The 20,855-nt window shown below is 28.6% G+C and overlaps 2 protein-coding genes across 3 annotated transcripts in view; one reads left to right on the top strand and one right to left on the bottom strand.

Annotated features, from left to right (window-relative positions):
- Mdy (diacylglycerol O-acyltransferase) overlaps positions 1-1,285 on the bottom strand; it is a 155,194-nt gene extending 153,909 nt beyond the window's left edge. For both annotated transcript variants that reach the window (XM_074259539.1, XM_074259538.1), the window contains exon 1: positions 66-1,285. Coding sequence is in view for 1 of the 2 variants with exons in the window: in XM_074259538.1 (XP_074115639.1) it covers positions 66-181 (116 nt within the window). In the remaining variant the exon portion in view is untranslated. The remainder of the gene's footprint in view (positions 1-65) is intronic.
- Positions 1,286-2,923: 1,638 nt separating this feature from the next.
- Positions 2,924-12,400, top strand: LOC141538181 (uncharacterized). The gene is made up of 9 exons (XM_074259541.1): positions 2,924-3,004; positions 3,112-3,191; positions 4,504-4,611; positions 4,677-4,734; positions 4,851-5,023; positions 6,011-6,162; positions 6,228-6,392; positions 6,486-6,605; positions 12,229-12,400. The coding sequence occupies exons 2-9, from the start codon at positions 3,123-3,125 to the stop codon at positions 12,278-12,280; spliced, it is 897 nt and encodes a 298-aa protein (XP_074115642.1). The 5' UTR covers positions 2,924-3,004; positions 3,112-3,122; the 3' UTR covers positions 12,281-12,400.
- Positions 12,401-20,855: the final 8,455 nt, after the last annotated feature.

Below are 20,855 nucleotides of genomic sequence, written 5' to 3'. Positions count from 1 at the left end.
TTAAATTGCAGGAAGTAAAAAAATTTAGTTTAATTTTCTTTATCAATAAAATTATTTTAACTCACGGTTTATCAGGCTGTGATTTGCGGACCATGTAATCCATCCGTTGAATTTCTTCGGCTCTGGTAACACTTTTAGTGCGCCTTAACCTAACTTTAGACTCGTGATCGGTTTCTGGCATTTTAATAATTTATTTATTAATAATAAACAAAACTAACGACAATAAATTGTAAACCCGCGAAAACTTTAATAAAAAAACACTTTGGAAAACGATGACACTTTTGTTTACGATTGTTGCAATGTAGAGAGTAAACAACAACAAAGCGAAAATGTCAGTGGCTACTGCAGAAATGTATAGTTTTAACAAAATAATGGAAGAATATGTCTTTGTAATCTGATATGCGTGTTTAATAATCTGATTTTTTATACGAGTATTTTAATATTTTTTACGCTTTCAAAAGTTGATCTCGCGGATACACATTACTTGTTTGATTACACGTGCGCGAATTCAAGTTATATTGTGTTGGGGGCCAGAGAACCGCTGATACTGTTGAGAATACGATCACAGCGCAACGGTGTGTTTGGAATTTTTTTTGCTCGGATGTATGGCGCCGCTCGGCAAAAGTGAACTTTGACATGATAAAATATAATATCGTTATTATTGTTACCGTCATTGGAATTATTTTACTTGACATTTATAATTCTAATCATTTGGGTTAATTAAATTTGATTTAAAAAAGACAGTTTGATTTTTGTTTCGATGGAAAAATAACTATTTTAATATTCAGTGGCTTAAAAAAATTTTTCAAATTAAAAAAACAATTTTTTTTTTTTTTTTTAATTAAATATTTTGAAGAAAATTATTTGTAGGGTAAGTGTGGGTATTACTGCGGATTTTTTTTATCTATCTATATAAATAAAAATAAATGCCGCATATATGTCCACGCATCACTTGAGAACGGCTCGACCGATTAAGCTAAATTTTTTTTGTTGTTTTCAGAATTTTTAGAAGGTTTGTACGTAAAAAAATTTTGAAAAATCCTCCCTTAAAAAGGATTGCGGAGGCGATAACAATGAATAATTCCCGTTTGTAAACTTTAGCTCCTACAGCTCCCAAATTTGGTAGAAATCTTCCGTAAGAGATATATAAATAATCTATGAACGAATTTTACGAGAGCTCGCTTCACAGGCAGTTGCGGGGGTGGATATTAACAATGAAAATTTTTAACTTTCAAATTGTAGATCCTACAGACGGCAAATTTAGGTGGAGTTTTTTATATGTGATGCGGAAATGATCTAAGAGCGGATTTTACAATAACCCACCCCCAATAAGGATCCCTGAATAAAAAAAAGTATTGAGACAAAGAAAAAAGTAGTAAAAAGTATTCGTTTGACTAGAAAAAAAATACTTTTCTCTTTGTCTCAATTCTTTTTTTTTATCAGGGATTGCGGGGGTGGGTCCCGTTTAAAAAAAAACAATTGTCCTAAGAGTCATAAGCTTAGGATCCTAAACGTGACACAATTTAAGACAATTTTATGACACCAAACTGAAATAAAAATTTCGATTTTAGAAAAATATTGTCGCAATTACTCAGAGAAAAAATATTGTAAAAAGTACTTTTATGACAATTTTAAGATACTATTATGTAAAATATATGAATAATATTATGACAATTTTAGGACACTTTTATGAATTTTAATACACTTTTATGACGACTTTAGGATACTTATGACAATTTAAAAATACTTTTATGAAAATTTTAGGACATCTTTTAATATCTGTATAATTAACTGTTAAACAAATTTATGTACTTAATTTTTTAATATTGCTATCTGGCCTAATTGGCTTTGGCATAATAATAAATTAATCTTAATCTTTTATTTGACGATGAATAATGCAAAATTTATTACTTATGATTTTATTAATTTTAGTTATTGCGATAGATTAATTATTATTGTATTGAACTTAAAAATAAATTGATCATTATAATAAAATAAAAAATTATAACAAAAACTTTAGTCATTTTGACTGAGGCTCAGCGAAGCGGACCGGGTCGCTAGTTTTAATTATAAATAAATCGTACTTGAGCTTTTTGAATTAAAAAAAATTGTTTCTTGTAATTGAAATCTTCAAGAAAATATTTGCATAGTAGTTTTACACGTACACCAATTATTCAATTTGTTATTAATAAATTAAAATTAACTGGCTATAAAGGTAGTCAACTATAACTTTTTCGTTTCTGTACGAAAAGTGGTGCTACTAAAAGAGATCTTTTTCTTTACATAAAATGATTCAAATTTAAAATTTTTTGCACATAAAAGTAAGATAACCTTTCTTCAATGTCAGTTATGCATTTAAAATTGAATTTTGATCAATTGATATTATTTATTTAAGGACACAGTACTTGGTACCAAAATTAATAATAGTTTTAAAAAATTAAAAAACACGCTCTTTATAGAAACTCGAACTAAAAAAATAGAAAATAAGTTTTAATAAATTTAAATTAAGAATAGTGTTAAAAATTTCAATAATTATAAATTAATAATAATGTAAATAAAAAAAAAAGTATTTTATTTTAAAAAAAGCGTAAGGTGCTTTTTAAGATATTATAAAAATGATAATCACTCTACTCATGTCTGTCAATAGAATATTTATTTCTATTGACTTATCTTGAATTTTCAAATTTTCTGTTATTCAAAATTTAAATAAAAATTTTTTGTACACTTGCTCGAATCAATATCTTTTTTCCAGAAAATTATGTTATTTACAAGAATTTTTTTACTATCAACAAAAATTTATCCAACTCAAGAATATAAAATTTTCAAAGTGAGTCATGATCGTGACTGATAGTGATAATCTCAAATTTTATTACTCGCGATAAGTCAATATTTAAACTACTAGTATTATGCAGCGATGACAAAAAATCAGTCCTTGACAGATAAAATCAGAAGCAAGTCAATCTCTGACGAAAGAAAAGACTAATTACGGAGATAATTACAGTTAGTAAGTATCTTTTTTTATTATAGATCCTCAATTACTGTCCATTGATCATCTCTTACAGCTTATCTTTACTTTGTAAATATAATGACTCATTTTTAATTAATTTTAAGACGATTTCATCATGATAAATTTTGTGGCACTAATTATTGTATCAATTTATGCTGTGGATTTTGCAAGCGGTTGTTGGTCCGTAAGTGTTAAAAATAAATTTTTCAAAAATTCTATACTATTCGTTGCATTTAGCGAATTCTATACTACCTTACAATCAACGCAGATCAAAAAGAAAAATAATTCTTACGAAAAAAGTAGGGGAGAAAAGGGTCAATTGAACCATGGGGCAATTGAACCACTCGACTTAAAAAATCAAAAAAATTGAAAAAATTCTTCAGCCTCTTAGAATTAGATTCTAATATGTTAAACGCAGATATGATCAAAATTTGAAATAATTGCGATCAATAAATTTTAAAAAATTGAGATTTTTGTATTTTTAGGCATGTAAACTTTTTTTTCGGTTGGCGACAAATCGTTTGATAATATTTCAATTTTTGAATTAATTGATCAAGTTTGAATTGTAGCCGTTGTATATACTTATACTTTATAATCCTCAACTTTGTTTATAATGATATAATAGTTTATTTATTTATTATTTACTATTAATTGTTATAAAATTATATGGGGTCAATTGAACCAGCAGTCCCGGGGACGATTGAACCATACGGAGAAGCATGGGACATGCGCGCGCATCTTGACTCTACGTGAAAAAACTCAGGGAAATAACCTAACAATTTGATGAACTGAATTTATAATGAAAATTGATTTTTAATTTATTAAATATAATATCTGTGCATTAAAACGGTGCAACAGTAATATTAGCAAGTAAAAATTAATATATTATTTATTAAAAGTTCAGGTTTGAGTTTTAAATATTATTGGTTCAATTGATCTCAAGCAGTGGTTCAATTGCCCTCAAGCGGGGGTCAATTGAACCATTCATCGCGTTTGCATGAATTAAAGATTTATAAAAATTCACATTGTTTATTGACTAATTCATGTATTGATAATGATAGTAGACATAATAAACTATCATTCCAAGAAAAAAAAAATTATTATTTAGTTTTAATTCAAATAGTAAAAAATTGCTAAACTTTTTTTGGTACAATTGACTCTTTCCTCCCCTAATATCTCGTGTAAAAAAAAAATTGTCCCTAGCGTGGACATCCAAACATGACCAATGAGGGATATTTTTTTAAACACTTTTGGGACATCCCATAAATAATCACAAATTTTCAAAAAGTGCATTTTAAGAACTTTTCTGTGAATTTTAAGTATTTTTTTTAAGATTTTCGAAATACGCCTAAGATAATTTTAGAATCAACGCGTTTTATTTTAAATAATTTAGTCAAAATTTTGTCCTTGAAATCTTGAGTGGAACATTTTTTTAATTATCTAAAAACATTTTTTTCATAATTTGAGAACAAATTAATTAATATCCAAATTTATAGCGACCAACTGCTCCTTTACCCCCAGAATTTTTTCTCATTGACTCTGAGACTCCAGTTTATTTATATGGAAGATATAACAATGATAGAAGATCCTTGAGATCAATGCATGTAAGTAAAAATGTTCGCACAAAATTGAATAAATTAATTGGGAATTTATTGAAACTTATCTTTAGGAAGAGACACATATTAAACACATGAAATTCCATAAAAATAACAGAGACATCAAACCAAGTAAGTTTTTAGTTTATGAAAAGGTATATCGATTAATTGAACTGTGGTTAAAATTAATTAATTAATTATTTTTCGATAAAATTTGCCAGTGCTAACATAAATGATGCTATTTTTAGATACTTTATTCTTGAAAACAATAGTTATTGTTGATTATTCCATGTATCAAAAACTAAACATCAAAGTTCTTGATAACGTCATGGCATGTATGTTTCACACAGAAAACCAGATCAATAAAAAATATGAATTTCCACAAATAAAAATTATTGTCACTGCTATAATCATTCCAACGGTAAGAACACTTATTATTTATTTTTTTGTTGTTAATAAGTTTTTTTTATTTATGAATTTTTAAGCGGCATGATGGCCGAGCAGACTAAGTCATTATCCCGTTAGAATACAATTTGAACGGATTCAGACCAATAGATTTTGACAAATCTCAATAAAAACCACAAAAAAAATTTTTTTTTAATGTAATTTTTTTTAAATAATTTTGAAACGGCTTTACTGATCGATTCCAAAAATTAATCGGCTTTTAACATTAAAAAACCACGTCCATTGCCCCCAAGCCAGTCAAAATCAATTGATTCTTTCAAGAGATATCGTAAACGAAAGAAATCCAAAAAAAAAGCTTTTTCGAAATTCCTCCGAAATTCTTCGTTCGACCAATTCAAATTTAAAAATTCTTGATGAGGCTGAAAAAACTACCTCAAGCGCCTCCAACTAATCGGTCGATTCATTCAAAAGTTATTGCAGTTTGAAAATTCAAAAAATAGTATTCTATGAAACGTCTATCAGACTTTTGAGCTCGAAGAGCTCAAAATAACACATAAACTAAATTCTTGAGCTCAAAAAGCTAAAAAACGTTATAAGTGCAATTTTAAGCGCTTAGATATGGAATTAGTGAGAAGTTGCAGGGGAATGGCCTTGAGGGTCAACCGTTTTCCTAATTTTTTTTTTAATTTTCTGTATTAATAAACAACGGATGAACGGAGTTCTTTCAAAAGTTAGTATGTCGCTGACGTATGTGATAACTTGATAACGGCTTATCTGAAATACAAAAACAATAATTATTTACCGTCAATAAATAAATAGTTATTGCACCAGCTATAAAGATTAATATTTTTGATATATTTATTGATAAATAGCAAAATTACCAACCAAAATAACCCCTAGAAAAAAAGATATCGTCTTCAAAAATTATTTTGTATATCATAAAACATATATTCTAATAGAATAATGAATTTTTATACTTTTCTACGTGCATATGATACATTAGGACAAGGAGGTGCTATCATCTTTCACACCCGATTCTAATACTTATTTAAATACGTCGCCGACATTATTTGAAAAAATGAGAGAATTTTTATCAAAGTTGAAGACATATGAAACTGGCATGCACTACGAATTCGCTATCTTTATTTCGTCAGCGTAAGTTATTCTTTATATCATCTTATTTTTAGGGCAAAAATACATACTCTTCTTTTTATACTCAGGAAATCAGTTTATAATGAAGATATTAATGAACTTCGAAAAGTAACTTCAAATGGATTCCCCAGTTGTCCAAAAAGGAGCTCACCAGGAACCCAGTCAGTTATTGTTGTCGTCGATGAAATCCCTGACAATGATTATTCTACAGTTTACGGGGAACTGCTACAGATGTAAGTGTACTCTTCCTATAAATTTATATATCTGGTTGTGTTCTTAGATTTTAAAAAAGTTGTCATAAACATTAAAATTTTATTTATTTTTAGAATCGAACATGTATCAATCCATTGGTTGTGTGAAAGAAACTTCATCAAATACGAAGAACAATTCGTAGCTGACATACAGTTTCAGGCTTGTACTAATGAGAATTTAAAAGAAGACTTCATGTAATTATTAAACCTATTTTAATAGTACCTATGTAGTACATCATATCAGTAGAATCACGTGGGACAATTGTGCACAGCGGCTAAGTGTGCGGAACTCTTTTATTTATGAATGGGGTGGGAGAAGTTTGTGATATATCTAGACAAATTAAAGGGTTGTTGGTAGAAAATTGGCTTATGCAAGAAAAACCCATTGGTACACTGAAAAAAAAAATTATCTTGATTCATGAAGAAAATTCTTGAACCAAGAAAATAATTTTGAAGAGTTTCATTGTCTTGAATAAAGGCGAAAAATTCTTGAATTAAGGTAGAACCCTTGCGACTTTCGTACTCAAAAGTTTATATTAAAGGGTACAGTACATATACTTGAGAGCTATTATTGCTGTTTATGTACTTATTTTAGCCAATCACTAACGAGAAACTGATCGTTTGAAAAGTCTGGCAACACTGCAAGAGCGTTAATATATTTTATAATGGTTGCACTGTAGGGTTTTGGACCAGCTGTAGACTAACTTTTGTTTTGATACATGCGTTTATTTATTTATTTACATACATTTATTCGGAAATATAATTACAATCTCTGAAAAAAAATAATTGACAGTATTGTTTTGTTTCTTCAGAAAAATCAGTAATTAAATTTTTTGTGTTGATGTAGTAACTGATTTTAAATTTTAATATTGTTTATTATTTCATCTGACTATTATTTTTATAACTTATCAAAGATTAATATATATTATTATATTAAAATTGTTAACTTTTTTGAATTTTTAATAAATATAGAAAAATTCTTATTTTCATAAAATAATCATTTTCATTTTTTTTTTTTTTAAATAAATATAATTAATAACTATAATATTACACCTAACGTACATTAAACTTTTTAAATTTTTCAGCGCATGCGCGTCTCATACTTTTTTCGCGGCTCACAAAACTTGCGTTGTTGCCATAGCTTTATTAACGTATCCCTTTCTCGGCTAAAGTCTGATAAATTTTTCATTACTTATTGATAAATATCTCTGAAACTGTGTAGTAATTATCAATGAAATTATTTTTAAAAAATTATTTAGTTGTTAGTTAACGTTACTCTAGTTTTTTAAAAAGATCCTAAGAAAAGTTTCTGAGATATAAAAATGTTTGTAAGTAAACTTTTGGATATCCTGTGTACTGTAATGTATAAGAGCGTTCAAAACTCAAACTTTGAAATGAAATATTTCTGAAACTAGATGGTCAAAAATTTTCAAATTGCGCCAATCGATGCAATAATGTGAACATCAATCTGCCAAAATTTTTAAAAAATCCTAAGAAGACGACTCCAGCGAGGGTACTACCTTAAACCAAGAAACATTTCTTAGTTTACAAATTTTTTTATTCAAATCAAGAAGATAAAATTCTTCAAAATTATTTACTTGATTCAAATAAATTTTTTTTTCTGTGTATCATTCGCTTACTTAAGGGGTTACATGGGTTTCCTCCAGGAAAAAATGGTCTATTTTCGACAATTTTTTTTAATAGAAAAATAAAATATTCTATTCAAACTTTCTACTATCTTGAAGATATATGTTTAATAAAGGATTACTGAAATTTTGAAAAAAAAAAAAAAAAATATTGAAAACTCTGCTAATGTGACGTCATTTCCAGCGAGCCCTCCGAAAAAAGATGCGTCCGCGTGATCACTAGATCTCTTAGCAAGATCATCTGAAGTGAAACCAAAAAATATGTGCTCTAGAAAATTGGATTTTTGGCAGAGGTTCTTACAAAAAGTCGAAAATTTGGCTAAAATTTCGCGGATTTTTTTTTTTTAATAGTTGTAGTTGAAAAAAAAAATTTTTTTTTCAATTCAAAATCTTGTAAATTATATCTCGAAGATCTGTTTAAAATTTCCTCAAGATCGGTTGAGTAGTTCTCGAAGAATCGTGGGTACCGTTTTTGGAAACATAGTTTTGAAAAAACGCGTTCAAAGTTTTGAGTTTCAACCCCTTCATAATGTAAATATTAAGAATCTAGTGCGATAAAGGTAAAATTTGCTGTGAAAAGTAAAAAAAAATCAACTTTTTTTCTGTCAATAATCTATTAGAGCTATTTAGCTTTAAATTTGAAGTTATGTTATTTCTCAATAAAGTTATGTAATCTATATATATATATATATATATATATATATATATATATATATATATATATATATATATATATATATATATATATATATATATATATATATATATATATATATATATATAAATCAATTGCTGTGCGTTAGTCTCGCTAAAATTCAAAAACGGCTGGACCGATTTTCAAAATTTTTTTTTTGTTTTGTTCGTTATAGTTCAGAGATGGTTTAGAAAAAAAAAATTTTGGAATATATATATAAAGATACCCAAACTATACTTGTACGTATCTTCCTGCATATTGGACAATTTTGTATACTCTTGCAACCTTGAGGCTCAAGCGTAACAATAGCGATTTCGATACAAAATTAACAATTTTTTATTTTTTAAGCTGAAATTTTTTTTAATTCCAAAATTCCAAAATTTTTTTTTTCTAAACCATCTCTGAACTATAACGAACAAAACAAAAAAAAATTTTGAAAATCGGTCCAGCCGTTTTTGAGTTTTAGCGAGACTAACGCACAGCAATTGATTTTTATATATATAGATTAGGGTGGGTCAAAAAAATCGAATAATTTATTTTTGACTTCATACTCTGAAAAATAGGTTCGTAGACACCTAAAAAGAATTCTCTCCAAGTATAAGCTCTTAATTATAACGGGAAGGTCCTCCGCTTTGCGGGTTTCTATTTTTTTCGAATAATCAGATAAAAAAATTTATATCTCGCTTCCAACTGCTTGGAAAAATATTCCGTGGCATAGATTTTGTGAGAAATTGAATGCTTTACAAAAAAGGTCTCTTATGACTTTTTCAAAACTCAACCGATTAAAAGATATTCATAGTTGAAGTTTGGCTATTTTAAGGAAAATATTCGTTTTTATTATGAATTTTATAAGTCGATGAAAAAAAATTATTTCGGATTGCGAAACTCATGATTTTGTAGGAAATTTACTGCTCTACAAAAATGGTCTCTTATGATTTTTTGATTAAGTGAAGCCGTTACGAGATATTCATCGTCAAACATTAACGAATATCAATATTTCCAGTTTTTGATCAATAATTCGATAAATTTTAATTTAAACTATGAGTTTCAGGAAAATTTACATAAATTTGAGTTTCGATCGATAAAGAAATGTTATAAACAATTTTTTTAATATTGTTTTCAGTCTTGAGCTTGTTTGATTGCATTAAAACAAGAAATTAGAGCATTTTTTTCGACATATAGCCAATGATTAGTTTAATTTGAAGTGAATGACATATTTCTTTGTCAAATTTAATATGAAAAGTATTGAATCAAGTGAGAAACAACCAGTATTTAACTTTTTTATAGATAAATTTTTTATTGAATTATCAATTGCAATATAATTGTCTATATTTTTAACATAACAGTACGCTATTACTATAAATAATTTCTTTTATTACAATTTGGGAATGTTTTTGATGTTCTTTGACAACTTGCAATAAGTACTGGAATTGTTCTTCATTTTTGTCAAGCATTGATTATATTCACTGACTAATGCAACAGCTCGCTCTGCTGAATCATTGACAACTTTTAGTTGTTGAAAGTATTCTTTATTTTCGAGATAACTCTCATTAGTAGGCCATAATTCAACATCGACATCAAGAAAGTCATACGGTAGATCGAAGATTTTGAAAAGATTTAATGACTTTTTAGACACAAAGTCACTCAGAGTTCTCTGCGCCAATGAATTCAAATCTTTTTAGCAATTACAAATCTTTTAGCTTTAGAATCTGTACCTTCACGAGTATTAACAGCTTCAACAATACTTTTTTTACTTCTAATGGAACGCCATCGTCAAACAGTGATAAAATGGCAAGTTCATCGCTCAAATACCATAAGTGCGAAATCATTTTTTCACACGTAGCTGAAGAAATCAAAGGATTGATATGTTTGTACTCCAATAAATTTTTCATAAACTGCAAGTCATGATAAGCAGCAGTTGTTGCAGAAGTTGATGAAAACCAAGCTTTTAAATACAATGTAACTATAAAAATACAGAAATGACGAAGACCATGCAATTCTTTCTGAGAGAGTTTGAATTCATCTCTGAATAGATACATTTTCAAACTATAAATGGCCTTAGCCATCCATCTAGCATGATGAACAGCACCAGGACGTTTGAAAGAAATCTTTTCTTGAGGCATTTCTCCAAGGAAAATCAATGATAATTCCAATAATTCTTTATCTAACTTATTATAACATTTCTTTATCGATCGAAACTCAAATTTATGTAAATTTTCCTGAAACTCATAGTTTAAATTAAAATTTATCGAATTATTGATCAAAAACTGGAAATATTGATATTTGTTAATGTTTGACGATGAATATCTCGTAACGGCTTCACTTAATCAAAAAATCATAAGAGACCATTTTTGTAGAGCAGTAAATTTCCTACAAAGTCATGAGTTCCGCAATCCGAAATAATTTTTTTCATCGACTTATAAAATTCATAATAAAAACGAATATTTTCCTTAAAATAGCCAAACTTCAACTATGAATATCTTTTAATCGGTTGAGTTTTTGAAAAAGTCATAAGAGACCTTTTTGTAAAGCATTCAATTTCTCACAAAATCTATGCCATGGAATATTTTTCCAAGCAGTTGGAAGCGAGATATAAATTTTTTTATCTGATTATTCGAAAAAAATAGAAACCCGCAAAGCGGAGGACCTTCCCGTTATAATTAAGAGCTTATACTTAGAGAGAATTCTTTTTAGGTGTCTACGAACCTATTTTTCAGAGTATAAAATCAAAAATAAATTATTCGATTTTTTTGACCCACCCTAATATAGATATATATATATAGATATATATATATATATATATATATATATATATATATATATATATATATATATATATATATATATATATATATATAAAAGCCATATATAATAGCTAAATTTGTCATTAAAGACAAATTTTTGGGAACTGGGGAAATAAAGGATAAAGGGGGAAGGGGAGGACCTTTACTCAGTAGGAATTTTCGGTAACTGAAAAAGTAATTCGACAGCCCAGACCGGGAATCGAACCCGGATCGTTTGGTTACGCGCTAAAGGCTCTATAATTTGTTATACATTTATTATATAAATAAAACACATAAAACATATTAAAATGACCAACAAGTTTCATTTAATAACTTAATACCAACTTAACTGTCTACAATACGACCAGTGTTAATTGTTGACAAAAATAAATTAGAGTTTACAGGTTAAAAATCACAAATCAAAATTTGTAAAAAAAAAAAATTTTTGTAGGTGATACGAAGTTCACCGGGTCAGCTAGTTATTATTAAAATTATTCTGCTTAGGGCATTAAAAATCCACGAACTTAATTATTATCTGCATGAATACTCTATCAGAGACATATTTTTATTTTCGTTTCATGCTTATCATTTAATTTTAATCTTAGTTTGAGTGCTTAAGTGCGCACACTTGCCCCACGTGACTCTACATTAGCAAGTAAGATTTAATGATGATTTTTTAAATATTTTCTCAACAGAACTATTTTCCTTGAATGTTTCTACAAAATGCCCAAATTTCTCAAAGATTAATTTAGAATTCATTTTTATCAAATATGATATCAAGAAATAAATTGCAATGTTGCTGATCATTAACAAAATCATGGAAAAATTTTATTGATTTTTAAAATAAATAAACTAAAAAAAATATTATCATTTGTTGTTAAACATTATAAAATTGAAATAAACCTCAATTTAAAAAAAAAAAAACAAAAAAAAAAAAAAACGTCAATCCTGGCCTCTAAGTGTCGTCAAATCGATTTCACATCATAAATTCTCATTTTTCTTAAAAAAATGTGCATTATTAAGGATACATTTTCATCGTAGCACTAGATTTTTCCCAGCTAACTTTTTCCAATTTCCCAGTTATTTACACAATAATCAATAAGTAATCCAGGAACACGAGTACATGATCAAGGTAGTCGGACTACAGAATTTAATGAATTTTCATACCGAGTTTTCCAGCGCTAGATGGGAATAATAAAAAAAAAAACTTACAAAATGTCTTTAACATTCACTTAACTTTACCAATGACTCCATTGTCGATTTTATTCTAAATGGAACCCCGACTATTAAACTAATAAAAAGTAAAAAAAAAATTTAGTGTCTACAATTTTTTTTTCGTTAATATGTATATGAGAAAACAATGAAAAAAACTGAATATCTGGAAATTGAGTAAAATTTTAGAGATTTTAATTAAATTTAAATGTCAATATGTAACGAAATTTCGAAATTTTAGGTAATTTCTCAACATTTCTCAAAATTATCCGAGATTTATCAAAATTTTACTTTAGTCCTTAATGATCAATATAATTGCACGACTCATAATATGAAGCTATTGAGGATGTATTTTATTCTCAACTAACAAAATTCGAGCTATTTTCATAATATGGTATACAAATACGCCGGAAACAAAATTTCACTTAATTTCTTAATTTTATAGATTAACCCATTTTTATTTATTTATTTATTTTTTTTTTTTTTCAATGTTATTTTTGTCTTAAAATGTTTCAGGTACTTTTTTAACTTCCCGCTAAGAAAATTGAAAATTTTCAAAAAATAGGAAGTTATTGATTTTACTCCGATTTCTGAAAATCTAATTTTCATCGAGTATGTTTACACCAACTCCGAGATTTTGAAGTTTGAACAGCTCGGATTAAATCATTTCTTGAGCATTTTAAATTCGTACATAACAAGAAGTTCCACACAGAAAGAAAAAAAGTCTTGAGTCAAGCGTAAATTTTCTTATATCAAGAAAATCTTAAGAAAGACAGAAAATTTCTTGAATGAAGTTAAAATTTTTTAAACGAAGTTAAATTTTTTTAAGCCAAGAAAATTTCTTCTTGCTCCAAAATAACTTCAGTCTTCCTTATAATTTTCTTAGTTCAAGAAATTTTTTTTTTCAATGCAGGGATGGCCTGCAGGGTTAACTGTTTTCAAGACTTTTTTATGGATTTCATTTTTTTATATTGGCAACAAATTTTGGAGGAGCATATAATAGTGATACCTTTTGCTGATCGAAATTCTGTTGATAATATTTATTCAGCGCCAAATTTGTAATATTTATACAGATAAACAGTGCTCTAAGATCAAACAATTTTTTTTCGGCAAAAAATTAAATGGGTTGTGCTCTTTTGGATTTTTAAAACTTTTTTAATATATTCTAGTAAAGTTAAGCTTTCACTTGACCAAAAATACACTTCAAACTGTATAATTAGATATGAGCAAATATAAATACCAACTAATTCCAAAGCATCGGAGTAAATTCAGCTAAGAGTTTAGTGTTAACCACAAGTCTGACAGGCGAAACTGTTGAATTTAGGTTGAGAATCAAGTATTATAGAGCCGACTCCGTTCAAGCAATCACTTGCGAGAAATCTCTCCCTCCAACCCTCCAACAGTTATTTACCTCTAAATGTGTGTAAGAACTTTCTTAACGTTCTCAATTTCAAAGGATTCTGCACAAGAACTTTTGATGAAGCCCCGATCTCTAAACAAACATTTGAACTGTTCTGTTAAACTTTTATTTCTATCAGTTACTTCTTTAGATTTTTACGAAGCCTTACACTGATAAAAAAGTTAACTTCATTCAAGAAAAAAAATCTCGAACTCAGTATATTATTTTTTTGAGTTAAGAGAAAAAATTCTTGAGGCAAGAAAAATTTACCTAAATCGAAAATAATTTCTTGACTCTAGAATTTTTTTCTTTATTGATGCAAGAAACTTATTTTCTTCGAAATGGTATTCTTAGCTCAAGATTTTTTCTCTTGAGAAGTTATTTTTTTTTATCAGTGTACTAAATAATTTTTGTTGCTTTGATTTAAATTTAAACTACATGATTCAATTAATTTTATCGTCATTTTATTCACAATTTCATTGGAATTTATATCTTTTAGTGGTACTGCGATAGTTATTTATAATTTACATTGATGTTTTTTTGAATTAAGATATCATATCGAGTTCTATTTATTGAAGCTGTACGTTGCGCGCCATCATTTTCGCGACAGCCAATTTTCCAGATTTATTTCCAGATATCGACTGACACCTCTATCAAATATAAATGCTAAGAAAGATTTGTATATCTCCATTTATTAATATAGATTTTTAAGATATAATAATCATAAAATTTTGACGGTTCTACTTCACTATATCCGGTCATTATATCTGCGACATTATATTCGTGCGACTATATCGGTGCTATTAAATCCTTGGACCACGATATCCGCAACAATGTACTATACACGTTATTAATAGTTTAACTGGGGTTAAAATTGTAATTAATTATTATCTATTATTCAATTAATCATTAATTATAAAAAAACATTAAATTATTAGAATTCTACACTTTTTTGCCTGCCCTCACCCTGCCTTTCAATTTTTCAACTGGGAGGCTTCGCCCCCCAACCCTCACCAGGACTCTGCCCCTGGATCCCCTCTAATTTTTTTCCCGCCCGAACCTTGTCCCATTACTTATCAACATCATCATCATCAAAATTTCGGATTCTGAATAACTACATAATTGTTTATTTTTCAAATTAATAACGATTTATTAATTCGGTAAACCGAAGTTTCTACATAGATTATTTACAGAAGAAGATCCTGAAATTAAGTGATCAGATAGGCTGGTAGCTAAGAATAATAATATCTCTTTCAAGATGCCAAATTTTGCTACTCCGACCTATGAGTATTCATTTGTAGTATCGCCTATCCGGTTTTGGAAGGACTTATCTCCTGAGATTGTAAACGTTCTTAGTTTAGAGACTTTCAAAGTTATATTATTTGATTTTTTATTAAGTAATGGATAGTTATAAATTAGTACACGGAAAAAAAAATACTGTTACTGAAGCCATCTATTAGATACCTACTCGTAGATTCTTACTGTAGCAATGTGTATTTCTACAAAAGCACTACTGTAAGGCTAATGGAGCGATCTGTTAGTTGGCTAGAATTGCTAACCAACATTTTTCTTACAGCGCCCTCATACCAGACAAAACGATTTAAATATTTAATATTTTATATTTAATAACAAAAAATTTTATTATTCTATCGATTCAATCTTTGATTAATTATTATTGAAAAATTATACGGATAAATAAAAAAAAATAAGTAATTAAAAATTATAAAATAGATTACATATTAAATTAAAAAGTTTTTGATAATACTTATTTATTTTTCATGGACCATTTAAAAAAAAATTGTCACAAGAATTTAAGAATTTTCAAAGTTTTATATATTTTTTGGTGATGGTTAATTTTTTAAGAAATTTTCGAAGGAGTTTTGAATAATTTGTTAAATCTATAAATTTGCTCCATCACATTTTTCATTAAATTATTCGGATTTGATCCTGTCATTGCACTAATTATTTTCAACTTTATTTAAAAATCTACCCAAACTATTAATATCTCTATTGGAAAGAGCAAAAAATTAATAAGCCAAAGTTTTTTTTAATCATAACCCATAACTCTTGACAGTCGCATATGAATTACGGGTGGCTACTAAATAATTATATAAATTTTGGAGGTTATAAAATATGTCAAAAAACAAGACTGCGCGCAGAATCTGAGACTTCAACGAGGCGTTTACTCCTCACAGCAATCCCATATGGCTCTCCCAGCGCACCGGTTTAGCTATTTAAGCCAACTACTGTATTCCTGCCAGAGCGATCTACTAGATGGCTCTAGTAACTCTTTAACAGTTGGTTGAGTGGGGATAGCTATTATAGCAGTACAATATTGCTCTGAGAGCGATATTTGTTTTTCCGTGTATGCTGGAAAATAATATAATACCGCGATGTATATAATAATATGATGAATTTTCTTATTTTAAAATGCAATCTGTTTTATATATTTTATTAATACTTCAAAATTTATTGTACTTATTTGAACACTATCTATGTATATAAAATTTGCCATTCGGATCAACGCCTTGGCATTAAAACTAAAGAAAATAAATAAATTATTGATATCTCTCGTACTCACAATTATCACTTAAAAAATAAACATATCTTCATTCACAAACATCAATTATTGTTGTTAATGAAATTTAAATAACTGTCCAATCGAATTTTAATATTGAACACTCCAATTAAACATACGAACATGAAGGATTGATATTTGTTAATTAACTCAATATTTCAATAATTCATAAATGTAATCAATCAATTTTATTAAAAACTACCTGGGCATAAATTAATTAAAACAATATAATTGTTATGGAAATTTGAAATAATAATTTTCATTTCGTTTATAATAAAAATTAAAATTATAATTATTTTATTTTATAAATGTGCTACAAATGAATCTATCAATAATTCTGGCTTAGCCCCAGAAAAATATTTAGTGACACTTTTATGTTCTTACGCTACGGCACCAAAAACTGAACAATGCGAATCGGTGATAACGGGTAAAGTCATAGCCCGAGGGGTTTTCGAGATATCACCAAAGGTGGTCTATCATTTTGAATGTTAAATCCCCGGGTCGGTGATATAATTCATTCTACAAACGCAAAAAGACATGGCAAGGCGACGATAAGTGATAACAACTTTTTATACTCATTTTCACATTTTTATTCACTACTGTTATCATCACACTAAAAATTTTATGATTTAGCGTTGAATCAATCCTTGCAACCCATTAAATATTCTACATCTCTTTTTTTTTTCTTACAATCGTAAATCATCAAAATTTTAATTTTGATGAGTTTTAGTCATGTTTAAGGGTGTAGTCTAGTTCGTCGGCTAAAACAATGAGTGATTTTTTGGAATTTCTTCTCAGCTTTTTATGAAAGATACCCGTGTAAAAAAAATTCTCATTCAAAATGAATTTAAGATTGAAATTCATATTTTGACAAAAATATGAATTAGTTTTCAGATCAATCCAAATTTGTAAATAGAAATTAACACGCCTGCAGAAATTTCGATCCTGCTTTAGAATATTAATAAAGACTTGAAAATATTTAGGATAAATTTTGTCTATAAAATATTCTTTAGTCTTTATTAAAATTCTAAAGCAGAATCGAAATTTTTTCTGAAAATAGGTCACTTACGGATAAAAATAGATTACCGCGCTATCTCTCGATGATTCCTATTGTGATAATTATGTTTCGATCATAAAATCATTTATATACTTAAAACTTTGAAAAATATGAAAAAAAAAGAATTGCTTGTCAATATCTGTTCGACAATTGTTTACATATCTTTAAGAATCGTATGCTTTTAGAACTTCTATGTGTTGTTTTCTTAAACGTTATATGTCTGTTTACATTTATACTGTTCTTATTTATTTACAAAGTTAGCTGGACGAGTTCGGAGAAAAAAGCATCGATAAACTTAAAAAACCAAGGGCGAGAAAATAAACTTTTACAATATCGGGTCGAAAGCTCGGACAATTGAAGCAACAGAAGGAGCTGGATTTTTAATGGTTTCAATTCAATGTGTGCAGTAAACCTTACTGTATCGATTCAAACAGGTTCTTAATTGTAATTTTCATACAATGGCAATCAATTGACATTTATAAACAAAAAGCTTACATTTCAATGTGTAATTTTGTTGTTTTCTAAAAAATCTATGTACTTAAAAAAGAGCTGGGTAAGGCAATATTCATTAATTTACACAGCGAAAACTAAACATTGGAATCAATAACTAACAATCTGTAATAATTTCTATCTAATTTAGCTGTTATCAATATCATCGCTGTTGGTGGTATTAATATAATCAATGACATTAGCCTAGAGATGTACGCAGCATGAAATTCGATAATTATCACTCATATTTGCCAACAATATTCCATAATAGAAGCGGAAAGTTCCGTAACTGATCAATATCAGTAATTTGATGACATCGTTACCCACCAATGTTACGATGTTTACATGGATATCATAAGCTCAAAAATACCACAATGCTCGCGTAACATCAAATCATATAAACGTCCACAGCTCGTATATTTATCCCCGGTACTCAATTTGATTTCTCGCGAGAATGAAAAAGGACTCAGAGCGCAACAAGCTCCATCCCAATCTAAACTCAATTAGTCGCCCCTAATTCATTAATCCAATGCCAATCATCCTGTTCACAAACTCCACATCCGTCACAGCAATGCTATCGCGTGCATCAAAAGGTATTACTGAAAATAACGTATATTTATCTGCCCTCCTGTAACTCAAGTGGTACGTGACACTATGACACCTATAAATATAAAATCAACCGTCGCTACAACACATATTCTGCACCGAAGCATCTCTATGTTCTTTCTACGCACTCTGTTATTCACTTTCCTGCCATCAACGTTCTATGGATACTGAATTTTGTGTGAAAACAAAGAAAAATAGGAAAGAGGCCATATACCGCCAAGAGATAAATCAATAGTAATGCTTTCGACTTTTGAAAGAAGTCCTTAATCCATTGGAGTTTCAATACGAACGAATTTATCTTGCATCCCTCCAGTGGCCTTTGGACGCTTTACTTCAGATCGTAAAAGTGACGCAAGCCTTGAGGGAATGACATTCAAGTCTTTCAGGTTCTTCACAGCTCCTCTTCTTTTCCTCTTCAATATCAACGACTATTACTCCTTTTCTGTTACTTTCTCCTCATGAATTCACGTTAGAAGTTCAACTTCTGAGTGAATCTCATGGTTTACACATTACGACCCTATAAAAAAGGTGAATGATTCGTGACAGTGCTATTTTTATGGTTCAAATTTACTTTTTACTTTATATTAAAGTTGACAAACTATGAATTTAAAAGTATTCTTCTATTCAGATATTTAATGACTATAGCACAACAAAATCTCTCGATAAATTGGCGGGAACATACTTTTCAAATTCGATGGATTTCACTGTCATTCCGTGCAGCCGCAACAGGAATTCTCAAATCAGACGAACCGTTAAAAGCATTTAACCTCAAAAATTTCTTAGTCCAGCTTAGGATTTTCCCGTACAGTTTGGACGGCGACAACCTAAAAAGCTGTTTGAATAATAATTTGACCTTCACTAAAGAAGATCGACAGAGTTAAGATCATAAATAATTAATCTATATGTATATAGTAGACTTTCTATAGATATAGTCATTCATCACGATATCTCTGGAACTATAAGACCTAGAGACTTGAAATTCAGTAGGAATATTCCTTTTGCCGAGTAGAGGTCAGCTAAGAACGGATTTTACAAAATTTTACCCGCAAGGGGGGTTGCGGGCGTGTTAATAATGAAAAATTCCCGTTTTCAAACTATAGCTCCTATCGACTTCAAATTTGGTAGGAGTCGTCTACATGTGATACAAAAATGATCTAAGAACAGATTTTACACTGAATCACCTCCAATAAAGATCGCGGGGGTGGGTGTTAACAATAAAAAATCTTAATTTTTAAAATATAGCTTCAAAAAGCTGCAAATTTGGTAAGGATCTTTTATTTGTCATGTAGAGATCATCTCAATACGGATTTCAATCAATTCTACTTCCGATTCGATGGAATGTGGAATCTGGGTGTTAACATTAAAAATTTTGAATTTCCAAGCTATAGCTCCTATAGACTCCAAATTCTCATTTCAAATTTTTTTCTTCGTGTCAACTATAATTCATTTTTGAAAAAAAGCCACGCAAACATTATAGCGATTGCAAATTGAAAGTTACAATGAATATTAGCTAGAATAACCACATGGATCAAAGGTACAGGTTAATTCGATGGAATTTAGAATTTGTGAAAGCCAAAACATTACTCTGATTAAATTTCAAGTTTAGATCTTAAAATACTATTCTATAAAATGCCTAGCGAAGTGGGTGGGTAACAGCTAGTTCTTTAATAACCAACAAACTAAATTGTAATTCAATTCATTAAACGCACATTACGTCTGATTTATATAAAGAAAGAAAAAGAAAAAGACAGATGACTTTTCTTGAATATTTTTGTAATCATGGAGCATATGTGTTATCGATTTAAATGTGAAATGGATAAGAATGCATGCATATAAACGTGAAAATAATATTTAACCTATTAAACAGATGTTCACCAAGAGGCTATTGGACTTTGACTATGTAAACCATCGAGTGAGATCGTTTGTGGAAAAGTTTTTGAGTTTGATTCTACCACAGGTTGTATAACTTTCTAGAAACTAG

The sequence above is a fragment of the Cotesia typhae genome, unplaced genomic scaffold (assembly GCF_013202065.1).
Source record: "Cotesia typhae breed Kobodo isofemale line unplaced genomic scaffold, CoteBio_Ctyphae contig_20, whole genome shotgun sequence".
Lineage (NCBI taxonomy): Eukaryota > Metazoa > Arthropoda > Insecta > Hymenoptera > Braconidae > Cotesia > Cotesia typhae.
This window is presented reverse-complemented; position numbering and strand designations above follow the sequence as displayed.